The following is a 25,641-nucleotide window of genomic DNA, read 5'->3' on the forward strand; positions in this document are numbered from 1 at the left end:
TCCTAGGCCACCAGGGAGGCCCAAAATTTATATGGTATTTGAATGGAGAAAAACATATTTGCTAGTAGAATCACAAACAGTGATAAGAAATGGTATATAGAAAAAAATTAATAAATCACATCAGTTTCAAAAAATATTTTACAGGGCCTCCCCTGGTGGCGCAGGTGGTTGAGCGCCACGCTGTGAAGCTGTCCGCAGCCTCTGCAGCGCTGGTTCCATCCCGGCGGGCCGGCAGGTGAGGATCCCAAATGGCGAGCAGACCTCTCCTGCCGTCCGCTGCTCCCCTCAGCAGTGCATTTCAGTCATTCTGCCTGTTCTGCTCCCCACTCTGTCTCTGGTGAATCCTCTCACCCTCCCGTGCTTCTGACTGTACCCAGTGCTTGTATAAATAAATAATAAATCTTTTAAAAATTAAAATAAATAAAATAAAAATAAATAAATAGGCCCTCCCCTGGTGGCGCAGGGGGTTAAGCACCACGCTGTGAAGCTGTCCGCAGCCTCTGCGATGCGGGTTTGATCTAGGCCAGCTGGCGGGCGAGGGTCGCACATGGCAGGGCAGACCTCTCCATTCTCGCCCGCTGCGCCCCTCAGCGGTGTTTTCCGTCATTCTGCCTGTTCTGTTCCCTGCTGTGTCTGGTGGATCCTCTCTCCCTCATGCACATCTGGCCTGTACCCCGGTTCTTGTATAAATAAATAAATAAATCTTTAAAAATAAATAAATAAATGAAATATGGAGGATCGGACCATGAGATGTTCTCCAAACTTTTCCACAAGGGCTCCCGTGGTTAGTGTGAGGTCTCGATCCCCCCACCTCTCCCTCTCGCTCACCCCACAATCACCTTAGCTAATCAAGTACGCTCTTTTTCTCAGGGCAGACACTCTGCTCAGATCCGGAGTAGCGAGCAGGGTCGCAAACAGCCCTGATTCTGCACGTACCCACAACCCCTTCCTTCCCACAGTGCCCCTTGCTTGAGGCCACGCCCCTGCCACTTGCGCGCCTAAAGCAAGTCCCACCTACCGCCCGCTGGCGGTGTCGAACCTGAGGCAGAGCCTGGCAACACGCTTTTGGCGCCAATAAGAGGACCTTGGTCAGCCTCTGCCTCCAGTTCGGTCCCTGACCGTCAGAGTTTGTGAAGGCGCCAAACTTCACAGCGCTCCAGCCATGGCGCCTCCGCCCAGAGGGAACTATGATAACCCCCACTGCTACTGCCGGGGAGTGTTTCAGGTGGTGATAAAAACTCCTCAGCAGGCTGCCTCACAGGGACCAAGAGGTAGTTACACTGACCGAAGAGATCCGGACCTTGTGGACCCTGTTCATCAGGAAGTCTGGCTGAGCCGTGAAGAGGCTGTGAACCCCGAAAGCTGCCTGAACCACAAAGCCGCAGTGAACCCCGAGAGCTACTTGAACCATGAAGCCACCATGAACCCTGACAGTTACTTGAACCATGAAGCCGCCATGAACCCTGGGAGCTGCCTGAAGCGGGAAGCCGTCGTGAACCCTGATAGCTGCTTGAACCAGGAAGCCGCCCTGAGTTCTCATAACTGCCTGATCCATGAAGCCCACGGGAACCAGGAAGGCTACCTGAACCGTGAAAATGACGTGAACCCTGAAGGCTTCCAGAACCTTCAAGTCAACATTAACCAGGAAGGTTACCTGAACAGTGAAGACTACTTGAACCAGGAAGTTGACCTCAACCAGGATGGAGACCTGAACAAGGATGGCAACCTGAACAAGGACGATTACCTGGATCTGGACGACTACCTGAACCAGATCGACGACCTGGATCTGGACGGCTACCTGAACCAGGATGGCAAGCTGAATCTCCTGGACGACTACCTGGACCAGGGCGGCTACCTGAACCAGGATGACGAACTGACCCAGGACAGTTACCTGAATCTGGATGACTACCTGAACCAGGGTGGCGACCTGGATCTGGACGACTACCTGAACCAGAATGGCGATGTGAACCAGGACAGTGACCTCAACCAGAATGGCTACCTGAACCAGGAAGCCAGCAACAACCTTGAAGGCACCGAGAACCAGGAAAGCGGTGGGAATCGCGAGGTGGAAGGCAACCTCCAGGGCCAAGGCAGCGGCGGTAGCATCCAGGAGCCGGAGTTAGGCTGTGCGGCTGCTGGCGAGGCTCTGCAACTCCCAAGCGGGCAGCAAAGAGTACCACGCAACAAGTTCACGCCAACACAACTGCAAGAACTGGAAAGCGCTTTCCAGCATAATCCATACCCCGACCTGCTTTCAAGGTAAGTGGCTTACTCCAGGAAGCACCAAGTTCTCCAGGGGATTTGGGATCATTTTCAGGAATGCTTGTTTGTCTCCTGGGTCTTTTCCTTCCCCATGCTAAGAAAAAAAGCCACTTTTGCTCTAGGATCAGGGGAAGAGAATCCCTTCTGGAATTTAAGGTAAATAGTTCCATATAGCAGTTACATGAACCAAATCTGGAAACTGGTTGGTGCTGTTTTTGTTTCTTTTTTAAAGTGTGGTAAAATATACATAAAAACATAAATTTTATTTCTCAGACCATTTTAAGTGTCTAGTTTGATAGTGCTAAGTACATTCACATTGTTGTGCAACCAACCTCCAGAACTCTTCATCTTGCAAAACTAAAATGCTGTGTACAGTAAATGATTCCCTATACCCCAGCTGGCAACCACCTTTTTGCTCTCTGTGGCGATGAATTTGACTTCTCTGGGTGCCCTAGAAGTGGAATCATAAAGTTTTTTTCCTTTTGTGACTGGCTTATTTGTATAATGTTCTCATCTATGGTTGTAGCAAGTGTCAGAATTTTTTTTTAGAACTGAGTAATATTTTTTTGTATGTGAATTCCTTATTTTGTTTATTGGTTTATTTATTAATGGTCACTTGGATTGCTCATACCTTTTGGTTAGGAATAATGCTGCTACAAACACGGGTGTGCAAATACCAACTAGAGTCACTGATTTCAATTATCAGCCCAGAAGTAGAATTTCTCTGTTTTTCCTTTTTTTTTTTGAACAACTGATCTACCGTTTCCTAGAGTAGCCACACCATTTTACATTCCCACTAACAATGTACAAGGGCTCCAATTTCTCCACTTTCTCACCAACACTTGTAATTTTTTGTTTTTTGGTAATAACCATCTCTGTGGATAACATGGTATCTCACTGTGGTTTTGATTGTATTTTCTTACTGATTACTGACATTGAGCATCTTTTAATATATTTGTTCAAGTCCTTTTTCTATTTTTATGCTTCATGAGACCTGATTTTTCCCCTAAATTTTTATTCTGGTATATACACAAACAAAATTTACTACCTTAAACAAATTTTAACTTTACAGATCGGTGGTTTTATGTACATTCCTATTACTGTGCAACCTTCACCACCACCCATCTCCAACACTCTTGATCTTGTAGAACTGAAACTATACCTATTACACAATGACACTCCATCCCCTCCTGCGCTGGTCCCTGGTAACTACCATTCTACTTTCTATCTCTGATTTTGACTCCTCTAAGTACTTCATATGAATGGAATCAGTAAGTTTTTGTCTTTTTAGGTGACTTAACTTATTTCATGTAGCATACAGTCTTTAGCTGTTCCTGCACGTGTTAGTATATGTCTGAATATCTTTCCATTTTATTTTATTTTTAAAAGATTTATTTATTTATGCATACAAGAGCTGGGGTAGAGGGCAGTGGTGTGGGGGGGTGGTGAGAGGATTCACTAGAGACAGAGTGGGGAACAGAACAGGCAGATTGACTGAAAACACTGAGGAGGGGAGCAGCAGGCAAGGCAGGAGAGGTCTGCTGCACCATGTGGGTTGCTCCCCAACTGGCTGAGGGATAGAACTTGTGCTGCAGAGGCTGCGGACAGCTTCATAGGTTGTGTCTTAACCCCTTGTGCCACCAGGAAGGCCCTATCTTTCCATTTTAAACCTGAATAATATTCCATTTCATATAGAGACTGTACTTTGTTTATCCCTTCATTGATTTCTTTTTTTAACCAGTTTGCAAATCACGTGGCCAAGAGAATTCAGCAAAAATGTTGTTAAAGTTTGTTGGTTTAAAAAGTTGCTCATATTTATTTTTAAAATGGCTAAATAATATGGAAAACTATAAAATACAAACTGAAAGTTCTTTCCTTACTACCTGGAGTAAGTTACGTTAACTACATTTATTTTATTCCAGATTTTTTTTTCTTTACTTTGCATTTGAAATGAAATTTGCAGCTTTTTTTCCTCCACTCAAATTTATATCAGGGGGCCTCCCCGGTGGCGCAGCGGTTGAACGCTGGGTTGCTAAGCTGCCCGCAGCCTCTGCTGCCCCGGTTTGATCCCCAGATGCTCCCTGGCCACCGGAGGGAGGGTCCCACATGGCGCGCAGACCTCTCCTGCCGCCCGCTGCTCCCCTCAGCAGTGTACTTCGGTCCTTCTGCCTGCTCTGCCTCCGGCTCTGGCTCTGGTGAATTCTCTCACTCTCCCGCGCTTCTGACTGTACCCAGTGCTTGTATAAATAAATAAACAAATAAATCTTAAAAAAAAACCCAAAACAAATTTATATCAGGGACAACGCTCAACCATACAGAATACTTGATTTTTGACATCAAGAAAAGTCAACATGTACACTCTATGGTTATTATTATTGAGGTATAATTGATCTATAAATACTATATTAGCTTCAGGTGTACAACATAATGATTATCTGTATCCATTGCAAGATTATTATAAGTCTTGTTAACATCCATCCCTATACATGTTTACAAACATACTTTTCTTGTGATGAGTACTTTTAAGATTTATTCTCTTAGCAACTTTCAAGTATGCAAAACAGTATTATTAACTATAGTCACCATGCTATACATTACATCCCCATAACTTATTTGTTTTATAACTGGAATGTTGGGCTAAGGAGGTCAAAATGTAAAACATTCCAGTTATCTGTTCATTTATTAATGGACACTTGGGTTGCTTCAGCCTTTTGGCTGTTGTGAATAGTACCACTATGAACATGGGTGAATAAATATCTTTCTAAGACTGTTTTCAGTTCTTTGGGGTATATACCCAGTAGGATAGTAATTCTGTATTTAATTTTTTTAGCAAAAAGGGCCTCCCTGGTGGCACTGGGGGTTGGGCGTAGCACTGTGGGGCTGTCAGTGGCCTTTGCAGCATGAGTTCGATCCCCGGCCAGCCAGAGAGCTACCCACATGATGCAGCAGACCTCTCCTCTTTCGCCCGCTGCTCCCCTCAGCAGTGTGTTTCAGTCGATCCGCCTGTTCTGTTCCCTGCTCTGTCTCTAGTGAATCCTCTCACAGCCCCCATCCCCACCCCCACCCCCGCACCTCTGGCCTGTACCCCAGTTCTTGTATGCATAAATAGACAAAATAATAATAATGATAATTTTTATGCATAAATAGACAAAATAATAATATTGATAATGATAATTAAAATAATAATAATGATATTTTTTTAGCAACAGGTCTACTGTTTTTCTTAGCAACTGCATAATTAACATTTCTACCAACAGTTCACAAGGGATTCAGTTTCTCCACAAATTTGCCAACGCTTGTTATTTTCTGTTTTTTGACAGTAGCCAATCTATTGGGATAAGGTGGTATCAGTGTGCTTTTTGATTTGCATTTCCTTAATGATAAATTAGTGATGTCAACCATCTTTTCGAGTGCCTGCTGGCCATCTGTATATTTCCTTAGGAGATATGTCTATTCAAGTCCTTTGTCCAATTTTAAATCTGGATATTTGTTTAATTATTGTTGACTTGTAGGGGATACTAATATATTCTGGATATTAGCTCCTTATCAGATACATGATTTGCAAATATTTTCTGCCAATCTGTCAGTTGCTTTTTCACTCTATTGATTACGTCCTTTGATGGAAAGAAATTTTTTGTTTTGGTGTGGTTCAATTTTTTTTCTCTTATTACCTGTCCTGATAGCCTGCTTTTGTAAATAAAATTTCCATTGGTGTCACAGTAGGGAAGGATAAGTTACTCTCATGCAACTGCAATGTTGGATCTTTTATTTAAAAATTTGATAATTTGTTCATCATAACTTTTTGCATTACTTTTTCTTTTTTAATAGTGCATTAAAATTATTTGCCTTGGGGCCTCCCCGGTGGCGCAGCGGTTGAGCGCTGGGTTGCGAAGCTGCCAGCAGTCTCTGTAGCGCCGGTTCCATCCCCAGCTGCTCCCCGGCCACCAGAGGAGGGTCCCACATGGCGCGCAGACCTCTCCTGCCGCCTGCTGCTCCCCTCAGCAGTACTTTGGTCCTTCTGCCTGCTCTGCTCCCCTCTCTGGCTCGGTGAATTCTCTCACCCTCCCGCGCTTCTGACTGTACCCAGTGCTTGTATAAATAAATAAATCTTTAAAAAAAACAGTTATAAAAAAATTATTTGCCTTGGCTACCAGTTGTTGATAACACCCTAGGGGTGGCACTATAGCGGAAGCCATCTATAAAGCAAGCCTGGAGCTGGAGTTGGGAATGACAAAAGTTTACCTGGTGGAGGGCGGGGTCTTGAGGGGAGAATGCAAATTTTAAAACAAGCATAAAATGTACATTCATATATTTGTTTTAGCCACAATCTCATATGCTAAACAAACATTTGTGGTTTTCTTCCTCAGAAGAGAGCTTGCAAGACGCATTGCTGTGACTGAAGCTAGAGTGCAGGTCAGTAAACCTGAAAATAACAATTTGGCAGGGACGCCATTGTAAAGCCTGCTGCAGAACTTGGGTACTTTTACCTAGACGTGGTGTGTTTTTGTTATCATTTCTACATTAGCAAATAAGTTTTGACCTTAGGTATCTTTGTGGATGGAAAATGGGATATGTACACTCCAGCTCGTTACCAGAAGGAGCGTGATTTCTTAAGGGAAACTGGTAGTGGAAAATATCCATAAGCTGGAGTGTACACATCACATATACTCAATAAGTTCAACTCCTTCTAACACTGGTATCCTACCAGTTGAGGATCAGCCTGACTCGGAAGTATTCAAATTAATGCACAGAAGAGCAAGGTTATAAGAGTTCAGGGCACTAAATTATTTTAAGCCAGACCATAAGGTTTTAGCTAAACGAGTGAATTTATAAACATTGGGGTTTGGGAGTAATTCATCCACAGAACACACTAGATGAGCAACTAATGTGAGTTTAAACTGAGAGTGATAGGAGAAGACAGCTTAAAAGTCGAATCACCTGGTCCTCTTACTTTTGTTTTTAAGTGTTTATAAAGGCAGTGTAAAGACAATGGCAGCCCCAAAGTTCAGTTTTATGGAACATTCTGGTGTATCAATAATCTGAAAATATTGCTAGAATAGTCGTTATGGGGGGAGGGATATTTGCAAGCTTTGGAAGTTTCTCTAAAGGAGGAAACAAATAAGCAAAAGGAATAATATTGAATTAATGTTAATTGACCTAAGGTTGAAAATGTCAGACGGTCTCCCTGGTTGTGCAAGGGGTTAAGTTGCAGTACTATGAAGTTATCTGAAGCTACTGTAGCACAAGTTCGATTCCTGGCCAGGAAGCCGACCCACATGGAGCAGCAGACCTCTCCTGTCTCGTCCACTCCTCCCTTCAGCAGTGTATTTCAGTGTATCCACCTGTTCTGCTCCCCACTCTGTCTCTGGTGAATCCTCTCACCTCCCGCAACTCTGACCTGTACCCCAGTTCTTGTATGCATAAATAGATGAATCTTTAAAAAAAAAAAAGTTAGAGAAGAATGACATATAGTCAAAATAAGCCTCACAGATACTACATAGATTCAGCATTATGAATCTGTAAATGCACAAGTAAATATTCTCTTGAGGAATTGCTAATATCAAAAGGATTTGTTTTTTCTATTCAGCAGTGCTATTTTGAAGAGGTGAGTTAGGTGAAGGTGAGTGGCAGGCCTCTCAGGCTACATCTGTATCTGTATTAATTTCAAGTACGTTTCATTCCAGGTAGTTTCAAGTACTTTTCATTCCCTCAGCAGCCTGGATGACTAATTTTTAGGTGATAGTGTCAAAAGGTACTTGGGGTCAATGAAAACTGCAAGTTGTGTCAAAGTGATATCTGCGAAAAGAAAGATAGAAAATGTCAGGATGACTGTTTTACTTTTGCTGCAGAGTGTGAGTGCAGTGGCGGAAAGGGGTGCAAATGAAAGCATCTGAAAAGCTACTAAAATATGGGAGGATCTGAAAACCACCCCACCAAAGCAACTCACTGAGTCCTGGTGTCCCAAAGCCATAGACTGGGCTTGCAGGCTTGGCTCAGGTTGAAAAGATGGGGAGGAAGCTGGGAGACTTTCTAGAGCTAGCAAGGCATATGCAGAGGAAAAGGAAAACTTAAGGTTTCTTTTTGTTTGTTTAAAGATTTATTTATTTTTTTAATTTATACAATAGCTGGGGTACAGCCAGAGGCACGGGAGGGTAAGAGGATTAACCAGAGACAGAGTGGGGAGCAGAACAGGCAAATGGACCGAAAGCACTGCTGAGGAGAGCAGCGGGCAGGACAGGAGAGGTCTGCCACACCATGTGGGAATCTCCCTGGCTGGCGGGGAGTCGAAGCCGTGCTGCAGAGGCTGCTGACAGCTTCACAGCACTGTGCTCAACCCGCTGGGCCACAGGGAGGCCCGGGAAAACTTAAGGTTTCTAATGATAGGGTCAGACACGTAAAAATTTGATTAGATAGTGGTTGAACAACCACCAAAAAAAATGTAGAGTATAAATACCTATATAAGTACAGCAAAAAAGAAAAGAAATGAATGAAACAGCTCAATAAGCTAGAAACAGTAAACTAAAAGAAAGTAGACAGAATTCAGAAAGATAAAAGTTAATGAGTTGGAAAACATAAAAACAACAGAATTAGTGAATAAATATAAAACCTTGTTTCTTTGGGAGATAAAGATACAAAATAGAAAAACAACTAGCTAATCTAGTTTTAAAAAATGAACTGAGGGAAGGCAAGTGCTAAAATCCATCCTGTGGTAAAATCTTCAGGACAAAGAACTCAATTTCTAAACGTGAATTGCAAGGAAAATACAAGGTGGAATTTCAGGTTGTTTAGAAATTAAATTGGACATACTCGTCATTTAAAGTATATGGATTTCTGACCTCCCCGGTGGCACAGCGGTTGAGCGCTGGGTTGCGAAGCTGCCCGCGGCTTCTGCAGCGCCGGTTTGATCCCCGGCTGCCCCGGGCTGCTCCCCGGCCACCCCTCCCCGCTTGGCGCACAGACCTCCCCTGCCCCGCCCCCCCCCCCCCCCCCCCCCCCCTGCTCCCCTCAGCAGTGTGCTTTGGTCCTTCTGCCTGCTCTGCTCCCCGCTCTGGCTCTGGTGAATTCTCTCACCCTCCTGCGCTTCTGACTGTACCCAGTGCTTGTATAAATAAATAAAATAAATAAAAATAAATAAATACTTTTTTAAAAAAGTATATGGATTTCATCTGGACACTTCTTTAAGCAACCAACCAACCTAACAAAAGCTGGGAAAAATAAGAAAAATTGGGACATTTGAACATTAACCTGAACACTGACTAAATTTAAAAATATATATTCTTAGGTTAAAAAAAAAGAGCTTAAAGTATGATAACATGCTTTCCTCCTTCCCTCCCATAGTGCTCTCTGACTTTCTGAGGGGAGTATGAGCTACAAGAAATAAATAAGAGGGGAAAAAATGAGTGTTCTCATTTCTTTCTAAACCCTACAGCATGCATTTTCCCAAGAAACACAGCTTTTCTCCTTTCGTTTGCAAATAAAACTGTTCTGTGGCAGAACCAGTGTCAACCCATCGCAGATTATTTTTATGGAATTGTGACCACTGGTACACATTTTTAAATTTGTATTTCTTTATTTTCTTATATCATTGTTAATTTTTGTACAGTATTTGACTTCTACCCTCAGAACCACTGGTACATTTTAATTCCGCCCCTCCCCCCAGATCAGCTCTGTTCCACTGGCGTGTTTAAACTACATATTCATGCAACAAAGACAATACAAATGCTAAGATGGGAGAGTGAAAATACGGTGTCAGGGAAGGAGAAAAGACTTTTTGTTCCCCCTTAAAATTTGCAGTTTGGAAACTTCCAAAGGGCCTAGATATAACGTAAACCCCTTTAACCAGGACACTGAGCAGATAGTAAAGTTTAGCAGTTCTGTTTGTTTGCATTTTAATAAGTGGCCGATATTTAGGGAAGGAGCCATTTTGTGACCCCCTCACTCTCATTGTTGTCAACTGTCTTCCTAATGTGCTATTTCACCTTCTTGCCCGAGAATAAGGGGTGGGATGGTAACCTCCTGCTTGCGTGGCAGCGCCCAGGAGAACCTGCAGTGCCGGGCAACAGCAGCTCCAGTCCGGTCCGGGATCCTGGACAGAGAGACCTGACCTCTCTTGAGCGCAGGAAGGTTTGGAGGGCGGGGCAGGTTGGAGCATGAGGAATTGACCACGGTGACAATGGTATGCTTTTTTTCCGGTAAATTCTTGGGTGATCAGAATTTTGAGTATGGGTTCATTTGGGCGGAGTTGGTCTCAACTTTCCTTAACATTGCAGGTTAAGGGCCTCCCCTGGTGGCGCAGCGGTTGAGCGCTGGGTTGTGAAGCTGCCACAGCCTCTGCAGCGCTGGTTCGATCCCAGGCCAGCAGTGAGGGTCCACATGGCGCACAGACCTCTCCTGCCGTGCCCGCTGCTCCCCTCAGCAGTGTATTTATTTCATCCGTCTGTCTGTTCTCTTCCCCGCTCTGGCTCTGGTGAATTTTCTCACCCTCCTGCACTTCTGACTGTACCCAGTGCTTGAACAAATAAATAAATAAATAAATAAATAAATAAATAAATAAATAAATAAATAAAACATTGCAGGTTAAAATGTCAAGGTTTCAGCCCCTCTCATGTCCCAGCTAGCACCATGGAACCCCAGGGCTAGGTCTTCCTTGCAAGTCACCTTCTTAACTCTCAAGAGATTTCAGAGGATTAATGAGCCCTTGGTCATCTCTGAAGGAAACTTTGTGTCTAAAAACGTGTTCCTTCCTATTAATTATTTACTTTACACTGAAGGTAGACTTTTCAAACAAGGAAGCCATGCCCTCAATACAACTTTCAGGAGGGTCCATGATTTATTATACACAAGCTCCCCTCCCAAACAAAGTGATTCCATCCTTAAGTGAGGTGGGGGCAGCTGGATAGCTGGTGATTGGGATACATACTTCTTTATCCAGACATCGGATCGACAGCAAGGATCTGGTCAACTCATAAGCTCTATGTGCATCTGCTACCTGGACAAAAACATTAGAATATTGATATATGGAAAGAAAGAGAAAAAGCAATAAACCTATTCCAAAACTTGGCCCATTGCGAGTGCTCACCAAGGGTGATCTGAAGGGAGGGGTGATGGTGTTCACCTTCTGAAGATGTTTTAGGAATAAGTAAATAGTTTCTCCTGATACAGTTTAAAATCTCAATGACATAAAGGTGCATGTTGTGTTTTTTCCTATTACATTAAGTGTTCAATATTCTAAACCAATCCCCTTTCCCTTTTGATTGTAGATTTGGTTTAAGAATAAGAGAGCCAAGTGTAGGAGACGTCAGAGGTCGCTGATGCTTGCAACAAATACACCACCTGTTACCCTGGAACACCTTATGATCTTTATGTTGGATAGGCCCTAAGATGTCATATTTGTTCGGGAGTCAATTTGGAGATGGATTCTTTTAGTGCCACTGACTCATGGGTTGCATCTGCTGCCCATGCCATCCTCATCCCCTCTGTATTTGTGTTATCAATAAAAAAATAAATCTTGGTTTTTTGCGTATCTTTGTTTTCGCGTATCTTTGTTTTCACGTGTCAAATGGAACAAGTAGGTGTGTGTGGAAATTGTTAAGGAAATGCCCTCTAACCCTAATGCAAGCCCTCCTTTCTTGAGGTGACATCCCTGAATCACTATCAGTAGACCCTGCCCATCACAGCATCTCTCCTAGCGCCCACAGTGAATTTGCACTGACCCATGTATTTATCCGTTCCTCCATCACCTATCAAGGCCAGTAAGAGGCTCTTCTCCCTTTTCTCCAGTACCCCCTGCCAGCTCCAGGAATCATATTATTGCTCCTTCCCCAGCTCGAAAGCTATCATACCTTCAAATGTATCTTACCACTTTCAGCATTCCTGCCGTTAAACACTAGTGGAGGACATTTCGGTTTACTGCTGCTCAAAGCAAGACTAAGGAGGTGGGGCCTCCTTGGTGGCACAAGGGGTTAAAACCTATGAGGCTGTCTGCAGCCACTGCAGCACAAGTTCGATTCCCGGCCAGGGAGGTGACCCATATGGCACAGCAAACCTCTCCTGACTCGCCCACTGCTCCCCTCAGCAGTATATTTCAGTCTGCCTGTTCTGTTCCCCACTCTGGCTCTGGAGAATCCTCTTGCCCCCTGCACCTCTGGCCTGTACCTTAGTTCTTGTATGAATATATAAATCTTTAAAAAAAGAATAAGGAGGTGGTCTTCTGAACAGCGTCCCAGAATAACCACTCACTGTAAAGAAGCAGCCATATGTCCCCTTTGTTCGTGATGTCTGTGCAAATTGCCAGGGTAGGGAAAAACCCCAAACTAAAGTTAGGAGACTGAAGAGACTGGGCCCACTTTTTAAAAAAGCAATAAGTTCTTCTCAATTAAATCTTTGTTTCTGAGTTATCTTGAGCATATTTATCTTTAGTTATCTCCTTTAATGGAGTTCTATGTTACAAGAGATTAATTGTGGACACCAGTCATATTATGAAGTGATTGCATTGACTGCAGATAAAGAGTGGTATCCCTAGTCCCAATTTCAATCTACCCAGAGACTGCATCAGATTCCACAAGACTCAGTCTCCCTAGACCACCCTCCACTTCAGACACCAGTCACAAGCCCAGTCAGTTACCTGTGCTTCTGACCAACCAGCTATAGATTGGAAGTTCCCACTATCCCCCTCCCCAGACTTCAGGTGACAGTCCCAAGTCCAGGTTATTACCTGATAGACTGCTGTAGTTCAGAGGTTTTCACATCTCCCTCCTCAGATTTGATTAATTTGCTAAATAAAACAGCTCATGTAATTCAGGAAACGACTTCCTCATTAGATCACTGATTTATTACAAACACTAACTCAAGACAAGGCAGATGGAAGAAATGCATAGAGCAAGGAATTGGGGAAAGCGTGGAGATAGCCATGCTATCTCCCCAAACCTCCCATATTTACCACCTGGGAGTTTTCTCTCTTTCTTTTCTAAAGATTTATTTATACAAGCACTGGGATGCAGGCCAGAGGCGTGGGAAGGTGAGAGAATTCACCAGAGACAGAGCAGGGAGCAGAACATGCAGAAGGACCGAAGTACACTGCTGAGGGGAGCAGCGGGAGAGACAGAAGAGGTCTGCCACGCCATGTGGGTATCTCCCTGGCTGGCTGGGAATCGAACCGGCACAGCAGAGGCTGTGGACAGCTTCGCAGTGCTGGGCTCAACTGGCTGCGCCACCAGGGAGGCCCCCACCTGGAAGCTTTCTTAAGCTCCCCCCCTTTTTGGATTTTTATGGGGCTTCATTACTTAGGCATGCTTGACTAAATTATTGGCCATTGACAACTGAACTCTAGTTTTAGCCCCTCCACTTTCCCAGGAAATCATGGGGCAGGATTAAAAATTCTCACTCTTTATATTCATGTTGGTTTCCCTGGCAACCATGGTGTTTTCCAAAAGTTACCTTCAATAACATAACAGGAGACCCCTTCAATAATACTCTCAAGTTCCAAGGAGAATGTGAGTCAGAAACTGTGGGTGAAGATGAGATATGTATGAAAAATATATTTTGATCATTATTTGAATGACCATATATATGTATTTTCCTATAACTCACAATACCACTAGTGCCATGGTTACGTCAGAATTTCCTCTCGTGGGAGTTCATCAAAGACCAGTTTCATAACACTTTATTTTCCCAGTGTGAAAGGGGGAGCTATGTTTTCTTGGGAAAGCATAGACTCTGCGTTTATGTTCACAAATTTTTATTCTTTTCTTCCCACCTTTCACACTTGTGACACGTGTCAGCAAAGTGATTGTATTGTTAGATTTCCACAGAGAAAAATGCTATTGCTACCTAGAGACCCCAGGCCCTATTTGGAGTAGGGGGGAAGTTCCCCTACATTCCCCAAGAATGTTCCCGTGTATGCCCATTGCCATTCTCACAGGTGATTTTGAAGCCAAAAGTCCTTATTTCCTAGTATTGACCACTTTCTTCCTTTTTTATACATTATGTGTCTCTGAACATGTAAATTCCAGGACATGATAAGACTCAGTCCTAACCCTTCCTCTGCTGTGGCAACAGCTGGAAGGACCACACTCTGCCTCTCCAACCTGAGACTGAAAGTCAGAGAATACTCAGCCCAAATCTCTCAGTTAATCCTCACATCCAGCCTGACACACACTATCAAAGAACATTCATTCTCATGCTCAGGATGCCTAGAAGAAACAAACAAAATGCATTATCTTTCCTATAAGTGCAAGGTGTCCTTGTCATGCACACTATCTTTCTAAAAGTGTCTCTACTTTTTTCAGGTGCCAGATGTATTAAGGCAGAGTGGTGGCATGAGGCATAAGAAACAAGCAAAACATCACTATAGATAATAACTTACCCTTAGTCTAGGTTTGCAAAAGATATCTTCTAAAATTAATCCTTCAAATTAATTAATGCCCCAAAGAGAATTTCTCTCGATGTATATTCAAATGCCCCAAAGGCATAGATCAGAAATTATTCTAACATGAGAAACTAGCTTTTATTTATAAAAAAAAATCTGTAGAGACTGGCAAACAACAAACATATAGGTCAGAGATAGAAGTCAGGTGGTCTTTGCAGATGTTAATTTTGGTTGAAAAGTTATAAACACAATCTTGTAAGGAGCACAGTAGATCCAGCATTTTGTCTTGCTTTCTAAACTTTTTCACAATGAAGAACGAGTAACAGTGAACTTTCCGAATAATAAGGTTGATAGTCAAATTAAGTAGGAAGAAAGTATGACCTCTGCAAGGAAAAAACTTTTGTTGATTAAAATGAGATTTATATAACTGGAATCTTGATTCAACAAATACAATATAATGGGAACCTTGGAGATCTAACTTGGATGTGCTTGACAATCAAAATTTTAAGCAACTATTTTAACTACATGTATTTAGAAAGAAAAGGCAGGGGGAAAAGAAGGGCCAGAAACCATTCTCTAATGAGCGATACAAGAGTGTCCCTCCAAATAGATGTGAAAAGGAGCTTTGAAATAAAGACAATATATACATACATATAAATATGTCAAAGGGGAGAGGTTTGTTCTGCATTGTCTTCAACAGAACAGAAGCACATGTGCGTGAGTCATACACGTCAGGCACGGTGCTTACCCCTGGGCACACGCTGAGCACACGCAAGCATGTGGGGATCGACGTGCTGTCACCTGGCACTGCGTGACTCCTCTAGGTGACACCAGAGTCCTGGCGATGAAACAACAGCTAAAATAGAGCCCTTCGCTGGATTTCCTGGCTGGTAAGTCCAGCCTGGTCTCTTGTCTACCCATCCCTGGACTTGTACTGGTGGGGAGGGGGGAGTCTCAAAACCTTGAGTGCACACCCTCAGGAGTCAGTCGCTATGATCATATAACCCTCATCACACCCCCCCTCATCCTAAGAATGCTGTGACTTTTATTTGGGGATTCAGTTGAGACGTTCCTTACTCTCCATCCCATTAAGCCAAGGTGGTGCCCAATGACAGTGAATCCTCACTTCAGGCAAACCTGTCTTCCTTGGCAGGCATGTTCTTATTTTCCTTTGTGGCATCTACACGCGAGACATCTTAACCGGGCAAGTGAGATGAATGATCATGGGCCTTGCAATAAGAGGTCAGTGTGGAAAGAGTAAAAAAGTCGAAGAGCGATGGCGGAAAACCAACCAGTCTCATCATTTCATGCTGCTCTTCCCAGCAAAGTACCTCTTTGTTTCCGGCGGCCAACCAAGTGAACGGGGGAAACCACAGTGGTCTCTGTACCACAAGGGGCTTTCTTTGGCATCCAGCCCTCTCCCTTTATATTCCAGAGGAGGGAAGGCAATCCCAGAGCAGCAGGATGAACTGCAAGAGTGTGGCAGAATTCCTTCCAGAGAAGGCAAGCCTGTGTGGACAAGTCCTGTCCCAGGGCCAGAGTCATCCGTTTGAGAGCAGTGCCCATCCAGGTTCAGCTCTTCAGCACTTACCACCTCCATCCTCCACAGAACCCTTTCCTACAGAGGGCTGCTGACTCAAGGTTTCTCGCTGGGCCTTAGCACTAAGCTACCCTTCCCCCCTTAAGGCATGCAGTCTCCTGGTGTTCACTCTTACATACCAAACATCACAACCTTCAAAGAGCGATGCAATTTGTACCCGTCTCACAAAAGGCTGGGTGTGATTCCACTACAACAGCTATCATTTCCTCCAATCTACTAGCAAGGCCCAGGCTGCCAACTGGCAGCACAGCTCATGAATAACAGTCCGCTGTGCACATGTGTTGAATTAACTGCTTTAGGAAAGCAGGCTAATAGCTTGGAAGCCTTCATTATGCCAATAGGAATACAAAAGATTCCTTCTGAAAGCACATTCTATAGCTTTTCATAAACAAGGGGACATGAGTGAGTTAAAAGGTGGTGTTCAGCCACCAGTAGCAAGTTGGTACAGCTGTCCCTTCCCGGCACAGCCCCCAGACAGCACTAGTGTCTATGACAACTGCAGAACTGGAACATGATTTTCTACTGCAGACCCAAGAATCTTGGTTTGGGGGGGAAATAGACACAAGGTAGAGACCGAGGAAGAGTCTCCATCCCATTCCCCTTGAACGTGGTAGGAAAGATTGAAGCAAAGAATGTTTTGTTAAGATTCATTTATTTATGCACACAAGAACTGGGGTACAGGCCAGAGGTGCGGGGGCAAAAAGATTCACCAGAGACAGAGCAGGGAACAGAACAGGAGGATTGACTGAAATACACTGCTGAGGGGAGCAGCAGGTGAGTCAGGAGAGGTCTGCTGCGCCATGTGGGGAGCTCCCTGGCGGGGGATCATACTCATGCTGCAGTGGCTGCAGATAGCTTCATAGGTTGCGTCTTAACCCCTTGCACCACCAGGGAGGCCCAGCAAAGAATGTTTTGACATCAGAAGTGGGAAAAGCCATGGAGACCTAGGGGGAGAAAGAAAGCCATGTCAGTGACTGGATACAGAGCTGGTCTTGGAGTGTGGAGAGCTGGGCAGTGAGTGGGGCCAAGAGGTACCAGCAGGACACAAGGAGGGGGCTCTGGCCAGCTGCGCTTTATAAAGCAAAAGCTACAGAGAAATAAGAAAGAGAACACAGGTTCATATGCAAATGAGGCCCTAAGAATCTTCCACAGCTCCCCTCACAAGGTCAGGTCACAGAGCTGTCTTCTCTCTCTCTCTGTCTGGCTTTCCCTCCTTTTAACTAGGTCGCCTTCAGGGATTTTTCCTACCAGGATTGAAATATTGATAAGGGAGGAGGGAAAGTTAAAAGACAGGGGGAGGCTCTCCCAGTGCAGTTGTTAGTGGTCCAGTCCACAGTCCCAGCACCCTAAGAAATACTCAGATTATTTCATCACTGGTACCACAGTTCGCCAGGATGTGTCATGAGAGCCATAAGCCAACCAATAACATCACAGACCTCAACTCCCACAGGGATTCAGCCAGAAAATTTGAAAGGTGTTAAACAGGTCTTGGGCATTCTGCTCACTTAAGGATTCAATTATAGCTCTATGGAATACTTCAGGGCAAAATTAAAAAGATCAAATTATTGGATAGGGAGGAGGGATTTTTGTGTGTTTTCTTCTATCTGCACCATTTAAATGAACTCCCTCTCTGCTTCTGTCATTTTTTTTATTTGATTCATTCATGCATTACTTTATTCTGTCTTAGAATTTAACCGACAAATAACATAAGATGCATACAATATAATCAAAAAGTTAATTGTGGATTACTGTCCTTTTTAAAAGAAAAGTGAGCTCTTTTTCAGTGAGTGAATGGCAACCAGTCTGAAAATACACAATGTTATCAGGAATCTGGAAGTCTCACATTTTAAAAAGCAAGGCAAGCAAAGCACGAATATGGTCACCATCTCCACTGGTTCCTGTCCAAGGTTTCCCAAGTGCACATCTTTGAGGTTTTCTGTGTATTGTGATGGTTTATTTGGCTATATATGAAGGTACTGTGTGGAGTGTTTCATGAAATTTCACAGACCTGTATTCAGAGGAAGTCCACTAATATCCTATTAAAGCAAAGAAAAATTTAAAAAATGACAGAAGGTCTGAGTGCATCAAATACCAGAGTTCTGGAACTCCCTGGTGGTACAAGGGGTTAAGCACAGTACTGTGAAGCTATCTGCAGCCTCTGCAGATGAGTTTGATCCCTGGCTGGCCAGGGAGCTACCCACATGGTGCAGCAGACCTCTCCTGTTTTGCCCGCTGCTCCCCTTAGCAGTGTATTTCGTCACTCTGCCTGCTCTGCTCCCCACTCTGTCTCTGGTGAATCCTCTCACCCTCCCGCACATCTGGCCTGTACCCTAGTTCTTGTATAAAATAAATAAATAAATCTTAAAAAAAAATGACAGAAGGTCTGAGTGCATCAAATACCAGAGTTCTGGGCCTCCCTGGTGGTGCAAGGGGTTAAGTACAGTACTGTGAAGCTATCTGAAGCCTCTGCAGATGAGCTTGATCCCCAGCTGGCCAGGGAGCTACCCACATGGTGCAGCAGACCTCTCCTGTTTCGCCAGCTGCTCCCCTCAGCAGTGCTTTCAGTCCATCTGCCTGTTCTGCTCCCCACTCTGTCTCTAGTGAATTCTCTCACCCCCCCACCCCCGCACCTCTGGACTGTACCCCAGTTCCTGTATGCATAAATAAATATTTTTAAAAGAATATTAATTGTACCCTAAGTGCTACATATAAAGCGAATGATTGCACTTAAGCAATACAAGGGCAGAGGTCTCACTTGGTGCCCACCACCTTCCCCGCTCCTCCCTTCACACATAGATGTGATTTAATAGTTCAATTGTATTTGGAATCCTTGACATCAGGAACTGTTTTGACTGTGTTTTGGAATCTGCTTTGTTGTCCGAGATTTGGAGCTTCCTGGTCTGAATCCCTCTCAGATTCTGAGGATGAGCTTCCTGGCATTCAGCATTAATTTCTAGTATGATCTGCCTGGTGAGCAGCAGAGCTCTCTAATTCTACATCCAAATCATGAGCGAGGCTTGGCATTATTGCTGTTCCCTCTCTTTTTCTGTTTGTTTTTTTGTTTTCCTGCTGCCACACCCACACCACACCATAGTACCAGCAATCCTCCTCCACAGTCCTTTGGGCTCCCTCTACCCTTAGCTCCACCCCACCCCACCCCCTCCCTGGTCTGCTAACTTCAGTTCTGCAGTCAGAATCCAAGGGTTTATTTTGGTCTAGTTTTGTCTGTTCCATTGCTTTGTTGTTTTATTCCACATGTAAGTGAAATCATCCAATGCTTATCTTTCCCCTTCCTTCTCTCTGTCTTTAGCATACACACATGCACACACACACACACACACACACACACACACAGGATCTTTAAGTAGAAAATACGCTAGGATGGTCACATCATTACATTTCATCCTGTGCTATTTTTGGTTATCAGAACATTCCCACAAGCTCCAGACACATTTCTACCTGTTGGCAGCCACTGCTGAGCTTCTCCCAGTTGGATAAAATAATAAGCAATTGTCTATTTATGATAGGGATTTTCCAATGTGTAATACCAACTGGCCGACCCAGGAGTTTGGAAAACATTGCATATATACACTGGCCTAGTATCAACTCCTTCCTATAAAAGCAGGAGCAATTTTTCATCAGAGAAAAAGGCTGTCAAGTCAAGTATTAGAGGGACTGACAAAGCCAGTGTCCCAGTCGGGTGTCAAGGTTCACCAGACTGTATTGATTTAAGTATTCAGGAGGAAATTTCATGTTTACAGTACATAGTTCAGGCCCTTTCAAAAACGGATTAGTGATTAAAGGCTTTTTTTTTATTTTATTTTAGTCTTGCAATCTCTACAACAAGTATGGGCATAATTGGAAGGGGCTACAAATTGAAATGAACACAGACTGCAAAACATCCCCCACTAGAACCTTGCTTCAGTGCTCAGGCGGCCGTCACACACCTCGCCACACGGTCAAGGGGTCCTAGATTGAGAAGGGGAGCCGTAAATGGAAGCTGAATGCCCTCGAAGTTCCTCAGGCATGCCCGATTTAATGCCTGCAAAAGAGGATCAGTATTGTGACTGCGTAAGTGAAAAGGACTCTTTCCTCTGAATTGGACTGGAGTTCCTCAGGGCCCAAAGGGCAGCCTTGCTGAAGGGGCTCAGATGCGGGCTGATTTCTGCCTCCATGTGTTCAGTTGTCCAGGCTTCTCTGGTTCTGATCAAGAGGGTCCTGCGGGTTTGCTCCAACCTTCCTGTTCACCCGAGTGCCTGCGTCTAGCCTCACTCCTCGCCCGGCTGCTGGGTGGATCCCAGCAGGGCTGGACACGGACTCCTCAGCAGCCTCCCTGACTCCCGGGGCCTCAGAACCTGCCCGTGTGCTCAATAAAGAAGCTGTTCCTAGGACGCTGGGCCAGAGCAGCATGGCCTCCAGCAGCAGCCCAGAGGCAGGAGCGGGGGAGTGGCAGGACGGGCCACGGTTGTTCTCTCAGAAACTGAAGGGTCTGCGGGCCAGTGAGAACAGACAAATTGCAACGTTGTCTTTTATGGATAAAATTGATTCAAAAACCTGCAGTCTGGTGCCACAAGTCAGGCAGAGAACTTTCTTATTAGAAATGTCCTCTGTTCCCCATCCCAAATCATAGAAATACTGACTCAATTCAGCTCTTGGATGTCACTCCATAAATAATTGCTTTCAATATCCAATGCCGCGGCCCCAGTTGCTCCATTTAACATTATTTCAGAAATGCTCTAACATTTTATCATATTTTTTATTTTAATGGCCACATTCACATTTATGGGACTTTTTCTTTCAAGTTTTCTTTTTTTTTTTTTAAATTTATTTATACAAGCACTGGGTCAGTCAGAAGCACGGGAGGGTGAGAGAATTCACCAGAGCCAGAGCAGGGAGCAGAGCAGGCAGAAGGACCGAAGTACACTGCTGAGGGGAGCAGCGGGCGGCAGGAGAGGTCTGCGCACCATGTGGGACCCTCCTCCGGTGGCCGGGGAGCAGCTGGGGATCGAACCGGCACCTCAGAGGCTGCGGGCATCTTCACAACCCAGCGCTCAACCGCTGCGCCACCGGGGAGGCCCAAGTTCTTTTCTTAAGCTTAACATCCAAGGCCTGAAATACAAGAAGCAAAAGAGCATGAATCTTTTTATTATTCTTGTTAAATATCGCCATGGGAGGCAGTGGTCCTCAAGATTATAGGGGTTTTTTTAATGCTATCATTTTTTATTGAGTTAACATTGGTTTACAACACTGCATGTGAGTTTGGAGTACAGATTCACACCTCTTCAGGTCTATGTTACCACACACACTACCAAAGCACCCATCATCCTCCATCACAGTTGGATCATAGGATTTTTTTTTTCAAAGATTCATTCATTTATGCATCCAAGAACCAGGGTACAGGGCAGAGGCACGGGAAGATGAGAGAATTCACCAGAGATAGAGTGGGGAGCAGAACAGGCAGAAGGACTGAAATACACTGCTGAGGGGAGCAGCGGGCAAGACAGGAGAGGTCTGCTGTGCCATGTGGGTTTCTCCCTGGCTGGGGATCGAACTTGTGCTGCAGAGCCTGTGGACAGCTTCATAGTGCTGTGCTTAACCCCTTGCGCCACCAGGGAGGCCGGCATCATAGGGTTTTAAACTTCAATGAAGCTTTATTCAGCTGGTTCTGCCTATCCCTGCTGTGTGATGGCAGGCAGTTCCCTTCTCTTCTGAGAACCAGTCCGCTGATCTGTGAAGTGGAGGAAACCTCATCACACACAGCTCTCCTGGGCAGAAATGTTATGAGAAAGGTGAGCACAGTAAATGTTGGCTATTACTACTACGACGACTACTGCCACTACTGCTACTACTACTATTGCCACTCGCAACATCCACCTTTTCACACAGCCTCACATTGTGTTTTGTCATTTAAATTGGTTTCTGTTTATTAAACAGGTATGAAATTGTACTTCCTAGTACTTGTACTTCCTGGTTACCTAATGAGGTTTACACCTTTTTCAAATGTTGTTTTCTATGTGTGTTTCTGGGATGTCTGTTCCCTCCCTCTTTGAGCAATCAAACATTTGGAGGTGTTCTTCGAGAGTTTAATCATTTCTAAACTACTTTTCAATAACTAATGCTTACCCATCATTCACTGCAAATATTTCCCTTCACCTGTTGTTTCCCTCTTTTTCTTAGTCCTTTGGCCTTTATTTTCCTTTCTGATCCTGTTATTGCTTCATCACTTGAAAATTTTCCTTCTCTCATCGTTGGCATTGCCATCTGTCAAATAATTGTTTTGGGAAGCGTTATTTATTCCAAGGAAAGGGTTTGGCAGGCAGAGTTCACAGAGGACAGCTTGTGCTTGTGACCTCCCAGCAAACCTGAGCACTTGCCGTTCTCGGAGAAGTCCAAGTTCAGCCATGACAAGTTGTGCCGCTAGCATCTCGTGGAGATGCTCTCTCGGGACAGCGGGCCCTCGGATGCACAAGCACACAGGATAAATAGTCATGAAGCTATGACTGCTGCCCTGACCCAAATGAAATAATAAGCCAATAGTTTCATAGCATCCTGTTGCTGTCCTCAGTCAAGGACAGTGGTGGCAAAAGCTGTCACTGGCTCATATATGGAGAGAAAACTTGGCTCCTATTGGTGTGAGCTGTGTTATTGCTTTGATGATCCAAAGGCAGCTCCGCAGGTTATGCTGTGGTTCAAGACTTTGCAGACACAGCAAAATACTCATAAAAACTTAGTGGGCACTAAGAAATGAAGTGAGGGCTCTAAGATTAAGAGGGAAGGGGAGGGGCCTCCCTGGTGGCGCAGCGTGATGAGCGCAGCGCTGTGGAGCTGTCTGCAGCCTTTGCAGCGCTGGTTCGATTCCTGGCCGGCAGGGGAGAGTCCCACATGGCAGGGCAGACCTCTCCTGTCTCGTCTGCTGCTCCCCTCCGCAGTGTATTTCAGTCAGTCTGCCTGTTCTGCTCCCCGCTCTGTCTCTCATGAGTCCTCTCACCCTCCTGCGGCTCTGGCCTGTACCCCAGCTCTTGTATAAAAAAAAAATGAATCTTCAAAAAAAAGAGGGAAGGGGAAGCAAGAAAGGCTCAAAAGGGGTCTCCCTGGTGGCACAAGGGGTTAAGACACAACCTCTGAAGCTATCTGTAGCCACCGCAGCACAACTTCGATCCCTGGCCAGGGAGCTACCCACATGGCACAGCAGACCTCTCCTGACTTGCCTGCTGCTCCCCTCAGCAACGTATTTCAGTGGATCTGCCTGTTCTGTTCCCCACTCTGTCTCTGGTGAATCCTCTCACCCCCCACACCTCTGGCCTGTACCCCAGTTCTTATATGCATAAATAAATGAATCTTTAAAAAAAAAGAGAAAGTGTCACAAGGATGGTAGTGAGGAAAAAAAATAAAAGACTGTACTCAGAAAAAGGTAGATGAGAGAGAGCTATAGGTAGAGACAGCAAACAAACAAATTAAAAAAAAAAAGCCAAATCCTGGGAAGTTAAGGAGTGTGTGAACAATTAGGAGAGGAAAGGAGCTGATCTGAGTTGCACTTTTTATTTTTTTTTAAAGATTTATTTATTTTACACAAGAACCGGGGTACAGGCCAGATGCGCGGGAGGGTGACAGGATTCACCAGAGACAGAGCAGGGAGCAGAACAGGCAGACTGACGAAATACACTGCTGAGGGGAGCAGCGGGTGAGACAGGAGAGGTCTGCTCGCCATGTGGGTTGCACCAAGACCAGTGGGGATCGAACCGGCACTGCAGAGGCTGCAGACAGCCTCACAGTGCTGCGCTCAACTGCCTGTGCCACCAGGGAGGTCCGAAATCATATTGCTTTAAATGCTTTTTCTAATTACTCTGTCAACCAAGTTGTATAAAAATTGCTTTCTGCATTTTCTGGAAAGTATCGAAGGCCCTTGCCAATAAACAAACCAACAGATGAATCAAGCCCACAGCTTAAAACATGGGATCCTACACCTCTGAATGTACACAGTGTTGTACACCACTGTTACGTCAGTTTACAAAAACAATTCGAACAAATAAAGCAACAGGTACATGCATGTCCACAACTGAATTCACCAGTAAGATGTGCCTGGCCACTTTCTCAGCAAGACTCTAACAGCAACTATTTGGTATTTAATCCTGAACCAAGATTCATCAAAATCCCAAAAGCAGTCATTTGACTCGTCAATGTAAGTGTGTGAGGAGACTCTATCATTGCCAATAACATCAGGCAAGGAGATGCGAAAGAAGCTCTTAAGAAGGAAAGATTATGCAAATTTAACTTTGAATTCATTCTATACAGAAATTTCCTTCTCTCTGCCTTCCACCAAAACCAGCAAAATTATGCTCTCTCTCAATCCGCTCAGTGCACTTTACTTCAACAATCCTGCACAGCTCAGTCAGCTATGGATTAGGGTCTGCTCCTCCTTCCTTTAAAAAACCAAGAAAAAGCACACCCCGAAAGAACCCTAGAGCATGTACAGGTGCAAGATGGAATCATTGATTAGAGGAGTGGGTATGAGGTGAGTGAGGTGTGTGGGGTGCAAGGAGGTTGTTGCATCAGCACACCCAGACTGAACCAGTAATTGAAAATTTACATCTACATACTTAGGAAAGGAAAATACCCATAGTGGTTCCATGGATCTTGTTTCTTATAAGAAAACTGAAATTTTGAGGTCACAAAATGACTAGGGTGATAGGGAATCTTCAAAACCAAATATTTAATTCTATCCCCCCCCAACCCCTCACATACAAGTTTCCTATCCAGAGGGCCTGTTCCAAATGCGCCTTTCTGTCCCTGGGCTTGGGGTGAAGTGAGGTTCCAAGGCTTTCGGGGCAGGGAGCGTTTCCATGGTCCTCACGTTCTGCATGGGGAGTAAGTCCGCACTTTTTCGTGGCCCGCCTGTATGCAGTTCGCTTGTCTCCTGACACTAAAGTCTCCAGCCCTGGGCCTAATTCTTAGTATTGCTATGAAGCTCTGGTTGCCTTGGTCACTTTCTCTGGGAGAGTTTATTCAGGCCACTTATCTGTGATTTCAGCGTCCCCAACCTCCTTCCTGCAAAGGAACATATCTGGGTACAGATGATACTTCTCTTACCCAGGCGGCTACAAGTTCTGTGGCGTGATGATTATGCATTCGTGGGAACTTTCTTTTACCCTCTTGACCTCATTTAGAAAGGGCATTTGTATATTAACTCTCACAGAGGAAGAAATATTTTGTTCTTTGTCTTCTCTACCAGCGGTTCATCAAGTTCAAGTGCGTTGGGACACACTCTTGGAGGAACAAATGCCCTCAGGAATGTGATAGAGGTCTGGCTTCCAAACAAGCCAAGTGAGGACCAGTAATCCAAAAATCATAGACAAGAACCAGGCTGGCTGGAGAGGAAGGAGATATTGCTCCAGGATGCTAACGAGTAAGTAGG

General features: G+C 44.6%; 1 protein-coding gene across 1 annotated transcript; it reads left to right on the forward strand.

The window, feature by feature from the left end:
* Positions 1 to 1,019: 1,019 nt before the first annotated feature.
* On the forward strand, positions 1,020 to 11,777 carry LOC119246545 (uncharacterized). The gene is made up of 3 exons (XM_037512905.2): positions 1,020 to 2,259; positions 6,630 to 6,675; positions 11,523 to 11,777. Exons 1-3 carry the CDS (start codon positions 1,163 to 1,165, stop codon positions 11,640 to 11,642), a joined length of 1,263 nt encoding a protein of 420 aa, XP_037368802.1. The 5' UTR covers positions 1,020 to 1,162; the 3' UTR covers positions 11,643 to 11,777.
* The last annotated feature ends 13,864 nt before the right edge of the window (positions 11,778 to 25,641 follow it).

Source organism: Talpa occidentalis, unplaced genomic scaffold (genome assembly GCF_014898055.3).
Source record: "Talpa occidentalis isolate TD23 unplaced genomic scaffold, MPIMG_talOcc4v2.1 talOcc4.15, whole genome shotgun sequence".
Classification (NCBI taxonomy): domain Eukaryota; kingdom Metazoa; phylum Chordata; class Mammalia; order Eulipotyphla; family Talpidae; genus Talpa; species Talpa occidentalis.